Source organism: Pelodiscus sinensis, chromosome 4 (assembly GCF_052426305.1).
Source record: "Pelodiscus sinensis isolate ZL-2025 chromosome 4, ASM5242630v1, whole genome shotgun sequence".
In the NCBI taxonomy this organism is placed as follows: Eukaryota; Metazoa; Chordata; order Testudines; family Trionychidae; genus Pelodiscus; species Pelodiscus sinensis.
In genome coordinates this window covers 24,993,389-25,013,805 of record NC_143055.1, presented here as the reverse complement: position 1 = coordinate 25,013,805, position 20,417 = coordinate 24,993,389, and the positions used below count along the sequence as shown (strand labels likewise).

General features: G+C 41.6%; 1 protein-coding gene across 4 annotated transcripts in view; it reads right to left on the bottom strand.

The window, feature by feature from the left end:
• EVC2 (EvC ciliary complex subunit 2) overlaps positions 1–20,417 on the bottom strand; it is a 155,069-nt gene that overhangs the window by 47,877 nt on the left and 86,775 nt on the right. For 3 of the 4 annotated variants that reach the window (XM_075930752.2, XM_075930754.2, XM_075930755.2), the window contains 2 exons: positions 7,424–7,583; positions 5,457–5,917 (listed from right to left, as the gene is read on the bottom strand). In XM_075930752.2, the coding sequence (XP_075786867.2) occupies positions 5,457–5,917; positions 7,424–7,583 (621 nt within the window). The remainder of the gene's footprint in view (positions 1–5,456; positions 5,918–7,423; positions 7,584–20,417) is intronic. The other variant, XM_075930753.2, reaches the window with a different exon arrangement.

Genomic DNA, 20,417 nt, shown 5'->3' with positions numbered 1-20,417 from the left:
TTAAAATTACAATATACTATCTCAAGTGTTTTAGAAGGATGATTTTTCCTCAGTTAATCACAATGCCAACAGGCTATCAGTACAGGCCATCCTCACTAGAAGTTCAAGATAGGTTAAAAAAAAAACCTTGGACTTACAGAGAAACAACTTAAAGTGACAAGTATCAGAGGGGTAGCCGTGTTAGTCTGAATCTGCAAAAGCGACGAGGAGTCCTGTGGCACCTTATAGACTAACTGAAGTGTAGGAGCATAAGCTTTCGTGGGCAAAGACCCACTTGCATCTGACGAAGTGGGTCTTTGCCCACGAAAGCTTATGCTCCTACACTTCAGTTAGTCTATAAGGTGCCACAGGACTCCTCGTCGCTTTAACTTAAAGTGAGGAATTTTTACCCCACGGCTGACTTCCATTTGCACAAATTAGTTGGGTTTTTTTGCACGACTTAGAAGTAGAGAATGAGAGGACTTATAACACATCAGTTCCTACAAGCATCAACTACTTAAGTGTGGAATGGATGTATACCGGAATGACTTACAGCAGGGATGCCCTGTACTTCCATAAAACATTCCTATGATACTTTTAGAAATTCTTCTTTGAATCAACTGATAGTAGTAAGTCTCTACATTAAAATATTCATAGTTACAATAGTTTATCCACCTAAGATGCCTATCTTAAGGCATAACCTCCCCAATAGGTAGTACTTACTGCTCCCAAATATAGAATTAGATTTATACATAAAAAGCTAGCACTACCAGAAAAAAAGAGTGGACTAGAAACTACACAGATTTCTTATGCCATACCCATGTTAGGAAAGGATTGTGAAGTGTGAATATTTTTGGTGATGACATGGAACTATTTTATAGTATCTTTAATGATCAACACAAATAAAAAGCTATTGTTCAGAATAATTTTTGTAAGAGACTAGAGCATGTCTGGTGATCAAAATATCAAAACTGACAGTGTCAGAAAGTGTAAAGACAGTGAGAATTAATTAAGAGCTTTTGATGTAATGTTGTGTATAAAAATGTACTGGACATGTAAGCAGCTTATAAGAACCTGATTTTTATTGTTGCTTTATGAATAAAGATGGTATTTGACAAGCCTACCAGGCAGCGCTGCTAATTGGAATACATGATCATAGAATCACAGAAGACAGAAATGGAAAAGACCTCTAGGTCACTTAATCCATGCCACTGCTGGTGCATGATTGTCCTCTACAGTATATTTAGAGATAATAAGACAGTGTCTGAAAGACAGATTGAAATGATTTATGGAAGTTATTTAGAATTTTGAAAAACCCAAAGTCACTGAAAAGTTACATTACAAGTAACAGGTAGATTTCTTCTGTAGATCAGTTTCCCACAGAGCTATACTGTGCAGTACGCAAACTTACTGTGACAAGGCCAGGTCATCCCATTTGGCCCAGCAGGTCTCATATTTATCTCATTTTCTTTAGAGAAAAATAATATTTTCCCCTCACCTGCAGTTAAATTGGCATTTATGTTATATAGTCGATTTTTTTTAAATGAATACAAGTACATAAGCCATTGGGCAGATTTACCCATCAGGGCAGTCCAAATAGTTGTCTGGTACCCCTGCAGAATATCACAAAATCAATCCCACTCATGTGACCTGAAACTATGACTTTTATGTGCTCCAAGCAGTAGGGCCTTGTTACAATGTCTCACGGCAAACATTAAATTGCTGTTGCCAGAAAATATGGTACACGTTGAATCTCTCTAGTCTGGCACCTTCTGATCCGGCAACATCCATGGTCCAGCATGATTTTAGTTATCTGGATGTCGACTTACCATGGATGTCGTCAAGTTTTCTGCAGTCCCATAAAGTTTGCTTACAGCCACTGGTCCTGGCTCTCAAGTGTTCTGTGCTGTTATTTAGCTCTAATATACCCCTAAATGTCTTCTAATGGAGCCTAATGGAAGTGTAGGTAATGCTGCTAGACAATATTGACCTCCCATTGTTCAGCACTGGTCAGGACCGGAGGACTAGAGAGGATCAATCTCTAGTGCATAGACAAAAACAAAGGCTCTTCCAAAATGTACCTGAAAACCATGAAAATGCTAACCTAAACTATGGCTTTAATATTCAGTAATTATTTTTAGGGATAGAAGGCCTGAGGTATTAAGTGTTCTGTGTGCAGTGCCAAAACTGAGAAAATACTAAATATACTTGTTTTACATGCCAATAAATGTGTGTGTGTTATATTCAGGGAAAAAGCAGATTGATATAGTCTCATCATATGGTGATAACACTCATTCCAGCCCCCAGAGTCTCTAGATGTTATTAAACAGAAGCTACTAAAATCAGACATTTTTAAAGAAGCAGGTCCAGATAATTTGCATCCCAGACTATTAAAAGAGCTGAGGTAGAAGGTTGGTGGATCTTTAATATTGATTTTTAGTAAAGCTTGGTGTACTGAGGATATTCCAGAAGATGGAAAGATAGATAATGCTGTGTCAATTTTTAAAAAGGGAAAATGAGATAATTCATGTAATTTCAGGCCTGATTGAGATCCTGAGTAAGATAATGCAGTGATTAATGTGGGATTCAATTAATAAAAAACTACAGGAATGTAATGTAATGAATACAACCCAATATGATTTTATGAAAAGCAGATCCTGTCAAGCTAACCTGGTATTTTTTTTATGACATTATACGTTTGGTTGATACAGGTAATAGCATTGACATAACATATTTAGTTTTATTTAAGTGGTTTAACTTTGGCTATGTACACTGTGGAGCTATTTCCGGATACCGGAGGTACCTGAAATAGCTATCCCGCTCTGGGCGCTACTGGACCAACCCGGCAGCACCCCAGCTGCTCTGCCCCAGGCGTCCCGATTCAGCCACTTCTGGTCAGTTTCAGCAGCGGCTGAATCAGGACACCTGGGGCAGAGCAGCTGGGGTACTGCTGGGTTGGTCCAGTAGCGCCGAGGAGCAGCGGTGCTAGTGGACCAACCCAGCAGCACCCCAGCTGCTCTGCCCCAGGCATCCCCAAGTCAGCCACTGCTGAAACTGACCAGTGGCTGACTACAGGAAGCCCCTGCCCCGGGTTTCCTGGAATCAGCCGCTGATCAGTTTCAGCAGCAGCTGACTTGGGGATGCCTGGGGTTCTTAAGTTGAATCTGTATGTAAGTCAGAACTGGTGTCCAGATTCAGCCGCTGTTGAAACTGATCAGTTTCAGCAGCGGCTGAATCTGGACGCCAGTTCCGACTTACATACAGATTCAACTTAAGAACAAACCTACAGTCCCTATCTTGTACGTAACCCGGGGACTGCCTGTATCTAGGGACAAAAGAATGTAGGCCACAGTACAGGAGTCTCTACTCTGGGAAGCTGTGACTCTGAAAAAAATTTGGGGATTGTGGTGCATAAACAGCTGTATGTGAACTTGTGATCCTGGGATGCATAATCAGGCTACTCTCCATCAGGAATAAAGAGGCTATTTCATTTCCATATTTGCCACTAGTATAACCACTGTTAGAATACTGTATCCAGTTTTGGTGCCCTCAGTTCCAGAAGGATGCTCATAAATTGGAGAGGGTTCAAGAAGAGCCACAAAAATTATTGAAGTATTAGAAAACATGCCTTAGATTGACCTCTTGGAGTCTATCAGTATATTTAGTGTAACAAAGAGAAGGTAAAGGGATGATTTGGTTACAATCAGTAAGTTTATACCTGGAAAACAAATATTTAATAATAGGCTCGTTCATCTAGCAAAGAAAGATCAATCCGTAGGCTGGAAGTTGAAGTTGATCAAATTCAGACTGAAAATAAGGCATGAATTTTTAATTGGTGAGAGTAATTAACCATTGGAACAATTTATCAAGGGCCATAATGGATTCACCATCATGGCAATTTTTAAATCAAGCCTGGATGTTCTTCTAAATTATATGTATCACACCCCCCATGCTTTATGAAAATTGACTTATGGATATAAATATGCATAACTCAAAGATGATTTATGCAAAATACCTCATATAATGTATCAATGTGAATGTTACAATCTGCTGAATCTGTATATCCTATTTTTGTGCCTGTATCATTCTTGCATGTGAAATTAGAAATCTGAAGTTTAGATCTGTTTATAATGCTAAATGTGCTAATGGGGGCCATTACTGATGCCTCAGGAACTTAATGGCTTGGTGATCAACTTAAAGACGTGTGAATAGTCTTGTTTGTCCTATAGGCCCAAACTGTGGTTAGTCCTAGAAAGACATGTGGTCATTACACCCACTTCTTTTCCATGGGGATGACAGTGCTGAACAAAAACAAGCGTCTATGCAGGAATTTCTGTGTGTGTGGGGGGGTGCTTTTTTATATATGTGGATCACAAGGGTATGAACACCCTCCTCATGGTCCCCCAAGTAAATTGGGAAATCAGCCCCAGCCTTCCTCTGGTTGGTCAGAGCATGGGGGAGAGAGGCTCAGGCAGCATGCTGCTCCTGCGTTCCCCTGGCTGACTGGAGGAAGCTTACTTGTATGGGCCTGAAAGGGTTCCCATCCTGGCGGAAAGTATATTTAAGCAATGCAAAGTCATCAGCCTTTTGTCTTCAGCTGGCCTTTGAAACTGCCTGGTCCACTCTAAGAGGATTCTTGACAACAAAGAACTCTGAAAAGTTGTATGGCCAAGCCAAAGGTCAACTCTAGCCTGAAGTTCCTTATCTGAAATAAGAACTGTTTAGAGTAAGAATCTGCATGTAACTATTTTATTAGTGGATTAAAACTAGCTACACATTTTTTGTTCATTTTAATTTAGTAACTTACTTTGATCTGACGGCTTTCACTTGCAATTACTTAAATCCTACTTTTACACTTAATAAAAACACTCTTATTATGAAGGAAATAATTGTTACTGGGGAAAGTGGGGTAGAGCGACCACTGTGCAGATCTCTCTTTCATTGACACAGTGGGTTGACCTTAAGAACTTTCACTATGTAATACTTTACTTGGGGTCTGGTCCCTTTTGGGGGTTGATTTCCTGGGTACTGTGCCCTCCTGCAGCTGAGCTGGTTCAGTACCTGTGTTGCTCTGAAGAGGGATGGTTACCGCAACCCTGTGCCTCATTTGGGGATGACCAGAGGATCTGGCCCAGGACAAGATGGAGGGGAGCCCCCGAGAGCAGGAAGGCAGGTGTCAGTGGCATGATCTGCATACTGGGGGACAACTCCAACAGGAGTTCTGTGATTCACCCCATCACAATATGCTCTAGTCATTATTTTGGGGAAATAATGTAGTATACAGGAGGTCAGAATGGTTGATCATAATGATCATTTCTGGCCTTGTAATCTGCACACACTGACTTCAGCAGGAATGGCGGGTACTGTGAATGTGTGAAACTCAGTTCCAAAGTTTAAAGAACTTATCATTAAAATTAAGCCCACATTTCTTCTTAGTAGAGGCAAAACCAAGAAAAAGAGAATGAAGAAGTACTTACATGAAAACTAACTGTTCCCAATGCCTTAATTTTTTTTGTTCTGTAAGGTTGTGTTCCAGCTCTTGGCTCAGTTTTTTCCTGGTATTCTGAAGCCATTCTCCAGTGGCCACATTTTTATCATGTTCTTCTTTTTCAAGCTGTTCAGTCTGAGTAGCAATTTCTTTTTTATGCTCCTCAACAATTTGTTGCAGAAACGGCTTTGGCACACTCAGTTTTAACAGCTCTTGAGCTATTACGCCATATTGAATGCGTTTGAGTTCATCAATAGCTTTCTCTGTCAAAGTAAATCTAAGCACTTTTATTTCTTCACTGGCATCATTATCGAGTTTTTCAATAAGCTCTTCAAATTGAACCACATGATCAGTCAGAAGATTTTGCCAGTGGCTCAAGTAGTGGCTAACTTCTTTAGTGGTTTTAAAAGTGTCTCCTATCAACATCTGCTCCTTTCTTTGTTCTTTCTGCTGATTCATTTAGCATAAAAAATAAAAACAAAACCAAGGATAAATAGAAGGAACTTCTTTCTAGTTCCAATCTCCTAGATGCATATTTCATACCAACATGCAATTATATATGATGTAATACTCAAAATGATACATCATTGCATAATATTAGCACTTCATTCAGATATGCCCCCGAAGGCCTCTATTAATTTGGGTTGAAGTTAGACAGAATTCTAACACCTACAAAAATGCCACGTGCAATTTATTTCATGCCCTGACATACTTTCAAATGTCTGAAAGGATCAGATAGCTAATGAACTGCTAAAATTCCAAAAGAAAATTCTGATTAAAAAAAAACAGAGGAAAGAAGAGAAAAGGTTTTTATTGATATTTCATATTACACAATGCAATATTTTCAATGTAAAGCTAGCCAAAATGATCCTTGTGGGGAGAAGTTACTGAATGTTACTCAAAGAAGCCCCAGATCTCTCTTCATACTTGCTCTCTCCTTGTTTTAAACCATCTATCTTTTAAGACAGACCCCCAGAAAATTTTGAAATATATGTACCAACCAACCCAATGGGATGTCTTGCGTCTTTTGATTATTTCTGTGCAACTCACAGGCAGGAGTCTAAACAGACCACTTATGAATTTTGGTATAAAGTCAATTAGACCAGATGAAGATAGAGATGGCCACCAATGGGAAGCCCAAAGAATAAAAATGGAAGTGCTGTCCCTCAGTATGATTGCCAACATTTTCCTGCATCAAGTTTGGAATCTGTGGGTGTGGAGGGTCATTCTCCATGATGCAAAAACTAACCCTATGATGAGTCAAGCTTCACAAACAGAAACTCAGCATTTTCTTCATGTATATCACTTAGCTGGTTTTCCCTGACAGCTGGGAATGATCTGGTCTTTTGCAATAAATTACCGCTTAATTAAGACACAGCTGAACTTTAGAAATACAAATACCTCACTAATGAAGGTTGTTTGTAATTCTGAACTGTTCATAGCTCTGAACAAAACATTATGGTTGTTCTTTCAAAATTATACATCTAATCACTGACTACATACAGCTTTGAAACTTTACTATACAGTAGACAAATATTGCTTTTAGCTCTCTTAATTTAAATAAAACAAACACTGAAACAGTTTCCTGACCTTGTCAAATCTATTTTTAACCCCCTCCCTTTTTTAGTAGTTTATGTTTAACAGTACTGTACAGCATTTGCTGCTTCTTTTGTGTGTGTGTGTGTGTGTGTGTGGTCTCTGCTGCCTGATTGCATATTTCAAGTTCCAAATAAGGTGTATGGTTAACCAGTCAGTTCATAACTTTGGTATTCACAACTCTGAGATTCCATTGTATATTGTGGAAATGCCACTAAAAATGATCAAGACTGATTTTGCTCTGTTATCCTAGCAGGGATGTTTATTATCTTCATCATCATCATAAAATAATTAAACTTTATCTTTCAGAGTAATCAGTATTTTTCTTTACCATAATCCATGCTCACTGTACATAATTACCTTTTGCAGCATTTCTCTTCTTCTCTTAGTAACAAGTTTGTAGTGAAGTTTTTGCTTTTCCTGTTTTAAATTATGATCCAACTTCTGTTTGACAGAATGAACCTCTGCCTGAGCTTCATCTAGAAGTGTTCCCACATGATTTTCAGACAAATGACCAGCTCTGTAATAAGAGTGTTTAATTAATACCTGCTGCCTTGAATAATTAACGGCAGAGTGAGTGTGTGTTTGCATAAAGGTACATAATTATTATTTATTTTTATTGCTGTAATGCTTAAGAACTTCTAACAAGGATCAGGATCCTACTTTAGTGGATGTTATGACAATACATATTACAAAGACAGTCTACACCTCAGACTGCTCATAGTGTGGCATTTAGATAATAGTCAAGAAGTAAATAAACAAATCGGGGTGTGAAAAGAGAACAGGAAAGAAAGAGGGGAGAAAAAAGGAGACTTGTACAAATACAGGATTAGGGTTATACAGAAGATGCTTAAAGTAATATATACAAACAAACAAAAATGAGGGATGGCAGGCTCAGGTACTTTGGTCAGATAAAGAACAGTTCTACAACTAGTGGAAAAGAGCCTAATAGTTGAAGACTGAAGGAAAAAGAGAGGCCAATCCAAGAAGTGGTGTATGTCATGTGAAACAGAAGAAATGGCATTGAAAAGAGAACTGGGAGGGAGAGGACTTGGGGGCTGTGTCTACACTGGGCCACTTATTCCGGAAAATCAACCGCTTTTCTGGAATAAGCTGCGAGCTGTCTACACTGGCCCTTGAATTTCCGGAAAAGCAACGACGCTCTACTGTACAAAATCAGCCGCTATTCCGGAAAAACTATTCTGCTCCCGCTCGGGCATAAGTCCTTATTTCAGAACACTGTTCCGGAAGAGGGCCAGTGTAGACAGCCCAGTAGTCTTTTCCGGAAAAAAGCCCCGATCGCGAAAATGGCGATCGGGGCTCTTTTCTGGAAAAGCGCATCTACATTGGCCACAGACGCTTTTCCGGAAAAAGGGCTTTTCCGGAAAAGCAGCCTGCCAATGTAGACGCTCCTTTTCCGGAAAAACTGAAAACAGAATAGTATTCCGTTTTAAGCAGTTCCGGAAATTCATGCCAGTGTAGACACAGCCGTAGAGTGGATCTCATTTGATGGGATTAAGGCAAGAAAAAAGAGTACAGCATAGAATATTCAAATGAAACGTGTTTATATTTATACATTTTAATCTAAAAATGTTAAGTCTCCTTTAAATGGTATTTTATACATGTTAACATAAACTAATTATATACTGACTACAAATGATAGTGACCAAAACCCATGCAGAGACTTTCACTTACTTGTCCTACCACTTTGAAAATAAATTAAAAGAATCAATGGGGTTTTGGATGTATAGAGAAATATAGCAACTCCATAGACCAAACTTTTCCAGTTTTACACATACTGTATAGGTCAGCTTTTGGATTCGGTTTAGACTTGAAAGATTATGACATCAGCCTAATGCCATTGACTTCTCTAATTCACACTAGATGCAATATAGTCAGGTAAGTCTCACCCTACAAGCAACTCTAATTGTATTCTAAAGACAGCTGCTCTTCTTGTCACTCAAGAGTGAGCAAAATACCTTTGAATATTAGTGTCTGAAGAGGATCTGAAATCAACTAGGTTAAGCGTTATGATTTTCACTCTTATTACCATGACTCAAAAGACATATTTCTAACATTTAGACATTGAGTATTCCCTAGAATAAAGTTAAAAAGGAGTCAAAATGGAATGTGGACTGAAAGCACCATCCCTAACACAGTGGAATTTTGTTCAACCTCCTTCTTGATTATGTTCCAAGTACCCAATTTTCTGAAGAACTGAGCATTCCGCAACTCGCAATGGTTTCAACTAGAAATGTGAGTGCATAGTGCAAGGCTGGGTAAAAGGGTCTCTGTGGGCCTAACCCGGCCCGCCAAGCGGGTTGATCCGGCTCGGGGAGGCCCTGTAGCTGCCCCACCTCAGGCTAACCAGTGCCCCACCTCAGGCTACACAGTGCTTAGAGTCAGCCCTGGCAAAGTGCGCAGAGTCTCCTCCCATCCTGAAAGGAGTGCGCGGTGCTTAGAAGTACTTCATGCGCTTCCCCTGCCCCCAAGTCCTGACTGGCCTGGGGGTGGGAAGTGTACGAAGTCTCTTCGTGCCCTGCGAGGGGCACAGAGCTTCCAAGCTTGGAGGCGAGGGGAGTGCGTAAAGTCTCCCACCCTGTAAGGGGCTCGGCACTTAAAGTCAACCACCAGCTGCTGCTCAGCTGGAGGTGACTTTAAGTGTGGTAGTCCCTTGAAGGATGGGGCAGGGAGCAAGAGACTTTGCCTGCTCCTCCTTCCCCACACCCTGATTTACCTGGGGTAAGGGGGAGCAGCATGTGAAGTTTTCTCCCACTGCCAGGGGCCTGAGCACCTAAAGGAAACCACCAGGTATTCAGAACAGCTGGAAGTTCTCTCTGGGTGGGGCAAAGACTTTGTGCACCCACCACACCCCCAGACCAATCAGGGTCTATGAGTGGGGAAGCACAGAAGTGTCCTGGCTCCACCGCTTCTAAGGCTCCGCCCCTTCCAGGATGGCTCAGAGTCACTTCAAAACAATTTTAAGTGGCCCCAGTCAAAAATTATTGCCCATCCTGGCATAGTGCCTCTGAAAATCAGGACCTAATAGCACAGGGATTGACTAACTATGGCCCAGGGGTAGCATTCGCTTTGTCAGACCTTTTACAATCATAGAATACTAGGAGTGGAAGAGATGGCCATCGAGTCCAGTCCCCTATCCTCATGGCAGGACAAAATACTGTCTAGACCATCCCTGATAGAGATTTATCTAACCTACTCTTAAATATCTCCACAGATGGAGATTCCACAACCTCCCTGGGCAATTTATTCCAGTGTTTGACTACCCTGACAGTTAGGAACTTCTTCCTAATGTCCAACCTAAACCTCCCTTGCTGCAGTTTAAGCCCATTGCTTCTTGTTCTAGCCTCAGAGGCCAAGATGAACAAGATTTCTCCCTCCTCCTTATGGGTATGTCTACACTACCCCGCTAGTTCGAACTAGCGGGGTAATGTATGCATACCGAACTTGCTAATGAAGCCCGGGATTTGAATTTCCCGGGCTTCATTAGCATAAAGCTGGTGCCACCATTTTTAAAAGCCGGCTAGTGCGAACCCCGTGCCGCGCGGCTACACGCGGCACGGGCTAGATAGTTTGAACTACATAGCCATTCCGAACTATCTGTACTCCTCGTTCCACGTAGTTCGAACTATCTAGCCCGTGCCGCGTGTAGCCACGCGGCACGGGGTTCGCACTAGCCGGCTTTTAAAAATGGCGGCGCCGGCTTTATGCTAATGAAGCCCGGGAAATTCAAATCCCGGGCTTCATTAGCAAGTTCGGTATGCATACATTACCCCGCTAGTTCGAACTAGCGGGGTAGTGTAGACATACCCTATGATACCCTTTTAGATACCTGAAAACTGCTATCATGTCCCCCCTTAATCTTCTCTTTTCTAAACTTACAAACCCAATTCTTTCAGCCTTCCTTCATAGGTCATGTTCTCTAGACCTTTAATCATTCTTGTTGCTCTTCCCTGGACCCTCTCCAATTTCTCCACATCTTGAAATGTGGTGCCCAGAATTGGACATAATACTCCAAGTGAGGTCTAACCAGTGCAGAGTAGAGCGGAAGAATGACTTCTCGTGTCTTGCTCACAACACACCTGTTAATGCATCCCAGAATCATGTTTGCCTTTTTTGCAACAGGATTACACTGCTGACTCATATTCAGCTTGTGGTCCACTATAACCCCTACATCCCTTTCCGCCATACTCCTTCCTAGACAGTCACTTCCCATTCTGTATGTGTGATACTGATTGTTCCTTCCTAAATGGAGCACTTTGCATTTGTCTTTATTAAACTTCATCTTGTTTACCTCAGACCATTTCTCCAATTTGTCCAGATATTTTGAATTATGACCCTATCCTCCAGAGCAGTTGCAACCCCTCCTAGCTTGGTATCATTTGCAAACTTAATAAGCATACTTTCTATGCCAATATCTAAATCGTTGATGAAGATATTGAACTGAGCCGGTCCCAAAAAGACCCCCGCGGAATCCCACTTATTATACCTTTCCAGCAGGACTGTGAACCATTAATAACTACTCTCTGAGTACGGTTATCCAGCCAGTTATGCACCCTCCTTATAGTAGCCCCATCTAAGTTGTATTTGCCTGCTTTATTGATAAGAATATCATGCGAGACCGTATCAAACGCCTTACTAAAGTCTAGGTATACCATATCCAACGCTTCTCCCTTATCCACAAGACTCGTTATCCTATCAAAGAAAGCTATCAGATTGGTTTGACATGATTTATTCTTTACAAATCCATGCTGGCTGTTCCCTATCACCTTCCTACCTTCTAAGTGTTTACAGACGATTTCCTTAACTACTTGCTCCATTATCTTCCCTGGCACAGAAGTTAAATTAACTGGTCTGTAGTTTCCTGGGTTGTTCTTATTTCCCTTTTTATAAACGGGCACTATATTTGCCCTTTTCCAGTCTTCTGGAATCTCTCCTGTCTCCCATGATTTTCCAAAGATGATAGCTAGAGGCTCAGATACCTCCTCTATCGGCTCCTTGAGTATTCCCGGGTGCATTTCATCAGGTCCTGGTGACTTGCAGGCATCTAACTTTTCTAGGTGATTTTTAACTTTTTCTTTTTAAATTTTATCTTCTAAACCTACCCGCTGCCCACTAGCATTCACTATGTTAGGCACCTTCAGACTTCTCAGTGAAGACTGAAACAAAGACGTCATTAAGCATCTCTGCCATTTCCAAGTTTCCTGTTACTGTTTCTCCCTCCTCACTGACCAGTGGGCCTACCCTATCCTTGGTCTTCCTCTTGCTTCTAATAGATTTATTTTGACCCTCAAGTTCCAGACTTCTCACAGCTCCCATAATCAGCATGTTTCCCCTCCTACATGTAAGGGCCACCAAGGGCATACTTTGAGCATCTTCTGTTTTGAGCACACTTCCCCTGCCGCTGCCCCAAAAAACACTCTGCCAATAGGAGCTGCAGGGGCAGTACCTGAGGATGGGGCAGCTTGCCTCTGCTTGGGAGCCAGGGGGGTACAGCACTCCTAAGGCCTCCCACACCCCAAGCCTCTGCTCCAAGTCCTGCCCTTCCCTTACTCCAAACCCTCCATCTACCCCACCACAACTTTCTTCCTTAGCCCTGATCCCTCTCCTGCCCTCCAAACCCCTCAGTCCCAGACCAGAGCTCATGTCTACATTCCAAACCCAGCATCCCTAACCCCCCCTCCCGAGCCTCACCTCACCTCACCTCCATCTGGAGCCTTCACACTTCCTACACCCCAACCCTCAGTTTCATGAGTATTCATGGCCTGCTCTAAAATTGCCTGAGATGGATCCTCAGGCCAAAAAGTTTGCCCACCCCTGTAATAATATGGGGCTCACATGTCTCTGTCCCAGCAAAGTCTCTAACTTACTTCAGCAGTTGGACAATGGGCCACATCTTGTACTCCTTTATTAAACACTCTCTCAGGGTATGTCTACACTACCCCGCTAGTTCGAACTAGCGGGGTAATGTATGCATACCGCACTTGCTAATGAAGCCCGGGATTTGAATTTCCCGGGCTTCATTAGCATAAGTGGGGAGCCGCCATTTTTAAATCCCCGCTGCTTCGAACCCCGTGTAGCGCGGCTACACGGGGCTCGAACTAGGTAGTTCGGACTAGGGTCCTATTCCGAACTACCGTTATTCCTCGTGAAACGAGGTGTACCGGTAGTTCGGAATAGGCACCCTAGTCCGAACTACCTAGTTCGAGCCTCGTGTAGCTGCGCTACACGGGGTTCGAAGCAGCGGGGATTTAAAAATGGCGGCTCCCCGCTTATGCTAATGAAGCCCGGGAAATTCAAATCCCGGGCTTCATTAGCAAGTGCGGTATGCATACATTACCCTCCTAGTTTGAACTAGGAGGGTAGTGTAGACATACCCTCAGGAAGGGATTCCCATTGATTTTGTGAACTGACCTAGGATTTTTCCATATGAATTTACCTGTCCCACATTTCTCCAATTAGATTTTACCTCAAATTCCCAAAGTAATAAAATTAAAACAAAGTTGAGGAATGTTAATTTAGTTTGTTGCCCTTACGTTTTTCCCACAGTGAAAGAGAGCTCCAGATTAAAGCCAGAACTTGCTTCTCCATCCACTATATGAGACTCTACAGTCAACTGTCTTCTGCCTATCAAACTTGCTTTAAATTCTAAGGAGAGTTTAGCTCAGCCTCCATCCTTATCACGTAGGTTTGTTAAGTTTTGCAGAACTCAATTTTTTCAACTTCCATCTATCACTTGAATTAAAAAAAATATATGTGGGGAAAAGCCCTTAAAGCAATCCCATCAATTATAAATGCCAATGACGTGGCAAATGGATTGGCGAAGGATTGGTTCTGTTTTAGCAGGGGGCTGGACTTGATGACCTCCTGAGGTCTCTTCCAACCCTATGATTCTATTAAATAGATTGGGCAGTACCAAGACTCTTCAGCTTTGAGAACAGCAATATTCATATCTAGCGTTCATTTCTCGGACATATAAAAAAAAGGCAGAATAAGATAATAGGATAAGCAAGTTATGCAAAATAATCACCAATTAAATTTTTACTTTTAAATACTTATAATCTATTTCATGCTGGGAGAATTACCCAGGAGTCACTGCAGCTCCTTTATAATCCTCACCCAGAGTGAAGTATAGGTGCTGAAGCAGGGATCAAAATTAGGCCCAAGAGATGGGTGGATGAAATGTGCTGTAACATACCAGCAAAGTAGCTAAGGTGGTGAGACACACACACTGATGATGGGGATGATGTCAGAAACATACCTCAGATTAAATTGTAGCACTCAGATTAAATTGTAGGTGGTTGTGGATACTACAAGAGTCAATAAAAAGGAATAGTGACTGAGTTTCAAATGACAAACAACAGAGACAAAGAGGTATAGCCATCAATCCAAGCAGATGCAGAGTTTCAGTTAAATAATATTAATGGGTATACCTCTAAGAGACAAAAATGAAAGGGTCTCTAGGTTAAACCTCAAAACTTAAAGTCAAAACTAAGAAAAGCAGCCAGTTAGAAAGCTCAGTATAACTGACAATTCAGAGACATGACAACTTAAAAAAAAACACACAGAAGGGCTTCAGATTTCAAACTATATTTTGTCTGATGGGTAAATTAGAATATAAGCTGTATTGTAAGGAGTAAAGGAAGTAACAGCTATTTTAGAAAGATCACTCCAGCATGGACCTTACTATCAGTATGGAATCTATTTGATCAGAAAGCCCACATAATAGAAACAATGTGAGTTTTGCCAAAGACTTCAGTGAAGCCAGGATTTCATCCAACTGGACAAGTATTGTCCAGATCAGAATTCCCATGGTTAATTCCTCACAGTAAAACCTAGACCCAAAGAGCTTCTAAGCAAGTCATTAACCTTAATGCAGATGGTAGGATCAGGCCCCAAGAGATTAAATGCTTATGCTCTTCTGAAGCAATGATGGTAACAATGAGTAAAGTAGTTACTGCAGTGCTATCTGCTGGAAAGGGACATCAAAGGACTGTGCAGAGAAATACTCAATGAGTCAAGGGATTCTACTTAAATGGAGGAGAATAAAAAATACATTATTAAAAGAGATCAGCAAGAGGAATGGTTTGCTTTGGACTTACAATAGACGATGGTAAGATTTAAGGGGACATATCACAGGAAATTATTGTGGACTTATTAGAGATTGAAATCCATGGAGAAATTTAAAATAGCAATATGAGTTCTTCAATCCAGTAAATTGACAGAACCGGATGATGTTTATCAAAGTGCTATGGAGGAAATGAAGTGTGAAAGAGCAGAATTACAGGCGAAATGAAGTCATAGTACTTTAGAAATAGCAATTGTTTTGGAAAAAAAGCTGGAAAATCACTAACCTGGTGCCTTTTTGACACTCTACAACCCAGGAATGGTGGGCCTCCTCATGCTATCAGGTAAACCGGTTATTCAGATTCCATTAAAGTAGAACAACACTTAGACAAGAATTGCCTGGACAGGTCAACCCCAGGATAGTTTTTGTATGGCAAATGGTTTAAAAAAAGCTTTCTATCTATGAGAATACTTTGAAAATGTTAACAAAATGGTAGTTAAAGTATTCAGGAATTCAATTTACTAAGATTTTTCAAAATGTCTCATTTGAGACTACAGGTTGAATCTCTCTAATCCAGAACTCTCTTGTCCAGAACATGCATGATCCATCATAGTTAGCCAGATGTCCACTTTTCATGGCTGTGGTCAAGTTTCCCATCACCCCATAAAATCTGTTTACAGCAACCAGTCCTAGCTCTCTGTGTTCTATGCTATTTAGCTCTAATTTACCCCTAAATATCCTCTAACTGCACAGTCAGTAGTAGAAGTGTTGGTAATGCTGCTAGACAATACTGACCTCCCTTGGTCCAGAAAATTCTCTCATTCGGAACCAGTAATTTCCCGAGGATTCTGGTCTAGAGAGGTTCAACCGGTATTAAGGAAAATGACTAATAAATGGATAAGGGAGCCATGCAGTCCAAACCAGTGAAGCCATTAAAAAGTTACAGGGAAGACTGTCCTACAGGTGAAATATTAGGGTGCCAGGGTGATGCCAGTATTTGATAAAAACTATTGAATAGATTTTGAACAAAAAGTAAAAAGTTAGTAAATTATGTTAATGATGATAAGTAGATGTGTTTAGTGAAAATTTCTGAAGGATGATGAAAATCTTTAGATAGATTTAAACATATAAATGAAACCGATAATTTGATGACAGAGGACATTTAACTTGCATACATGTAAGATAACATGTATTAGCAGATTGCGCCTAATATGCTGATGGGCATTGAAACTGTGGAATCTTCCAAAGCAAGAGAGGAAGTTAGATAGTGGCAAGCTCAATGAAGATATCTACTCACAATGGCACATATACAAATAAAATGGCTCTAAGGGCAAACCACAGCAGAAAATATTGCAGTGACATAGTCCACAATGGTAGACACACCTCTGATTACTGTAATTGCTGTTACTGGTTGGCTATGAATTGTTCACACAGCATTTATGTGAAATCCCATCCTGCTGTGTGTAGCTTCTTGTATCACCTCACTGTCAGTATGCATGTGTGAAGGATATTAAGTGATATGACTAATATCTATCACATGTAGTGACATTCTATTATATTTCAGACACCATTCCCTGCTCATTTGCGTCATTCCCTGCGTCATTCATCAGATGTGTCTTATCTCTTAGACTGTATGCTTTTTTGAGGCAGGAACGGTCATTCACTATATATTGTACAGTACTGATGACAATGGGGCTTTGCCCTCAATGAAGCTTTTAGGTTCTGCTATTATATATATATATATATATATATATATATATATATGAAATTAAAAATATCAGGCTTAGCTATCAGGTCCTCTATTAAATAAAATAATCTGATCAGTAGCGCTGGGTTCAACTGTGGTCATTTTGAGATACAGCAAAGACTGGGAAAGAGACTCCAAAAGAGATTCCACAAAGTAGGATAATCCAGTCTGGAAAGAATGATTTAGAGGGGACTTGACTGCACAATCAAAAATGATAGAGGGCATAAGGAGACCTGAAAAGCACTTTTCTGTTCCACAGTCCCATCATGTGAAAATAATGGGATACTAATGGAATTTAATAAAAAGAAACAAAGGTCAGTATATACCGTTGTCAAAATGGGGAATTCACAGCCATACAGGATAATCAAGTCAAGAAGTCTGGTTGGATTTTAAACAAGAGCTGGATAATGTTATTACAATGGATAACTTGTGGCGTTAATCAAATTTCATGTTTGTGTGTGTACCATAATAAGTATATGGAGGACGTGAAAGAAGTATTCTCCCCACCCTTGCCCTAAATACTGTACAGCAGTGGTCTCCAACCTTTTTAAGCATGAGATCACTTTTTGAATTTAAATGCAATCCAGGATCTACCTCAAACCCAAACACCGTTGCCCCTGCCTCCTTCCCGCCCCTTCTCCAAGGCCCCGCCCCTGCTCACTATATGCTCCCTCCCTCCCTTCCTCCTACCCCCATCCTCACTTACTTTTATCAGGCTGGGGGCAGGAGGCAGAGGGCTGGGATGGGGTGGAGGGGAATGTGGACTCTGATCTTGGATTTGGAGCGTGAGAGGGGTTCTGAGCTGAGCCTGGGGCAGGGAGTTTCAGTGCAGGAGAGGGTTCAGTGTGCAGGCTCTGGGAAGGAGTTTCGGTGCAGGGGGACTCAGGGCTACAGCAGGGGTTTGGTGTGCAGAAGGGGTTCAGGGCTGGGGCCAAGGTTTGGAATGCAGGCTCCCTCTGGGTACTGCTTACAACAGGTGGCTTCTGGGTGGTGGTGCAAGGGACTAAGGCGGGCTTACCCCTACTCTGGCCCTGTACACTCCCAAAAGCAGCCAGCAAACTCTCTCCATTTCTGCTTCTACTCTGCAGAGATGGGATACAGAGTGGAGTGAGGGGCATCCTGACATCAGCACCCTCCCCTCTTCTTTCTGAGTCCTGCACAGCAAACAAGAGGCTCCCGGGGCTGGGGGGCAGCTCCAAGGCAGAGGGCAGGAGCAACACAGCAGCGCTTGGAGGGGCAGATGAAGTGCCGGCACTTGATAGTCTCCTGGCAAAAGCTGTCAGGATCACTTGTCAAAGGCTCCAAGATCTACTGGTTGGTGACCACTGCCGTACAGCAAACCCAATAACAGTTTAGCTGCTTTGCTGGAGGGGAATTGATTCAGCATCCCATTTTTCTCTACAATGTTAGGTATCGCTAAATGCTGAAGGTAGGATGTTATGCAATGGTCTGAGACACAACAACAAATTTGATGTTTATAAAACACCTAAGTGAGGCCCGTGATTCGCAGAGTAATTTACTTATACTTTTTTTCATTGTAACCATCAGGTTTGGGATTTGATGGTTCTTTATTTTCCAGCCTCTACTATTTTATTTTCCTGGATAACTTAACTCAAGAATTGGCTACTTTCGTTTTCTTTTCAAAGGAAAGTTCTGTTTTCACCAGTGATATGTAATCCTGTCCTTCGCCTCTGGGGAACCTTGTTCAAAGTGTAACATTTCTTTATTAAAGAAAACAAGATTCTCTCCTAGATTCAGAATGGGGAAAGGGCAGCAGAGGAGGAATTGTTTATGGCTGGTGACAACTCCAAAATTCATAGATCACATCAGCTCCAGCCCAGCTCTTTAAGAATCATAGAATCCCAGGGCTGGAAGAGACCTCAGGAGGTCATAGAGTTCAGCCCCCTGCCCAAAGCAGGACCAATCCCAACTAAATCAACCCAGCCACGGCTTTGTCAAGCTGGGACTTAAAAACCTCTAGGGATGGAGATTCCACCACCTCCCTAAGTAACCCTTTCCAGTGCCTCACCACCCTCCTAGTGAAATAGTTTTTCCTAATATCCAACCTAGACCTTTCCCACTGTAACTTGAGACCATTGCTCCTCAAGAAGACCAGCTAAGATCAAGTCCTTAAGGGGACCAGCTAAGATTTGGCAAAGTGCAGCTGGACCCCTCTCCTCCCAAGACAGTGTTTGTACAGGAGGGCAGAAGGGGTAGAGTTGGCATAGGAACCAACTACACTGGCTTTATGTCAGCTGAGAGCTCCCTAACCCCTGGCAAAAATCTCAGTAGGTTGTCTGGGCCAGAATACAGCCCCATTGCACTGAGTGATGCAAAGAAGGCAGAATGGAATGGAGAGAGAATCTTGCCCAGAGACATCTGAATATCCAGCCTTGCCTACTATAATATAGATAAAAATTTCAAACTTCTATACCTAGAATTAGACACACATGGTGGGTGACGTAATATATTTTACTGGATCAAATTATGTTAGTATAAAGAGAAACTTGAAAGCTTTTTTCTTCCATCAGCAAAAGTTGTTCAAATAAAAGCCTTGTCTCTGAAATGTCTTGGGACCAACAGGAGTACAACAGCACTGCAAATACCCAGAGCCAGGCACTTAAATCCATATTTAGGCACCCACATCAATAGCTTGATTTTGCAAAGAAGCTGAGTGACTGCAACTTGCTCAGAAAAATCAGGCTTCTATATAAATGCTAGCTTTAGACAGTCAAGTTTCAAAATCCTGGCCTCTAGATTTTGTTTGAAATTTTCTCTATTGTCCTCGAGTGTCTGTTTTTACAACTGAAACTCACAATTTGCTTATTTTGATAATATTCTTACAGTATCTTTTGCATACAAATTTTGATTGACTTTTTACCCAATATTTATATATCTTACTATATATTTAAAAAATGTGTTTGTCTAGCAATCTGTCTGTGAATCCTTTTGTTCAAGAACGCCTTCTAAATGGTAAGAGCTAGACTCACCAAATTTGGTATGTGGCTTCCTCTTCTCTTTACTTAAAGCAAGGTCAGGGTTTGGTTGTGCAAGGAAAATGAGATGTGTGTGGAATTCGATTGTTTCACATAACATGGACAGAAAGGGAATCTGGCAGGAGGGACAGCTGTACCACAGAGTGACCACAGGATGACAGCAAGGGGCCAGAGATGAGGACTGGGACAGCTATAACTCTATTGGGCCAGCAAGGGGAAAGAGGAGGAGACAGGAACAACTATCTACTACGTATTTTAGAGAGTTTGTCTGTGTGTCTGTCCCCCAGCCATGGAAAATGAACATCTCTACCCCCGGCTGTGCCTGTTGGAGCAGCAGAGGCCCTGGACAGGAACTTCTCATCTATCCCCAAACTGCTTTGGTAATAGAGGGCTGGGGCTGTCCTCTCACCCTGGGGCAGCCTGCATACTGACCCCCTCTTCTCCAAATCCACCCCGGAACAATAATTTAAGTGAAGAAAATCAACGCTTATTTGAGTTAAGGACCTCAGCACCACTAGATAAATG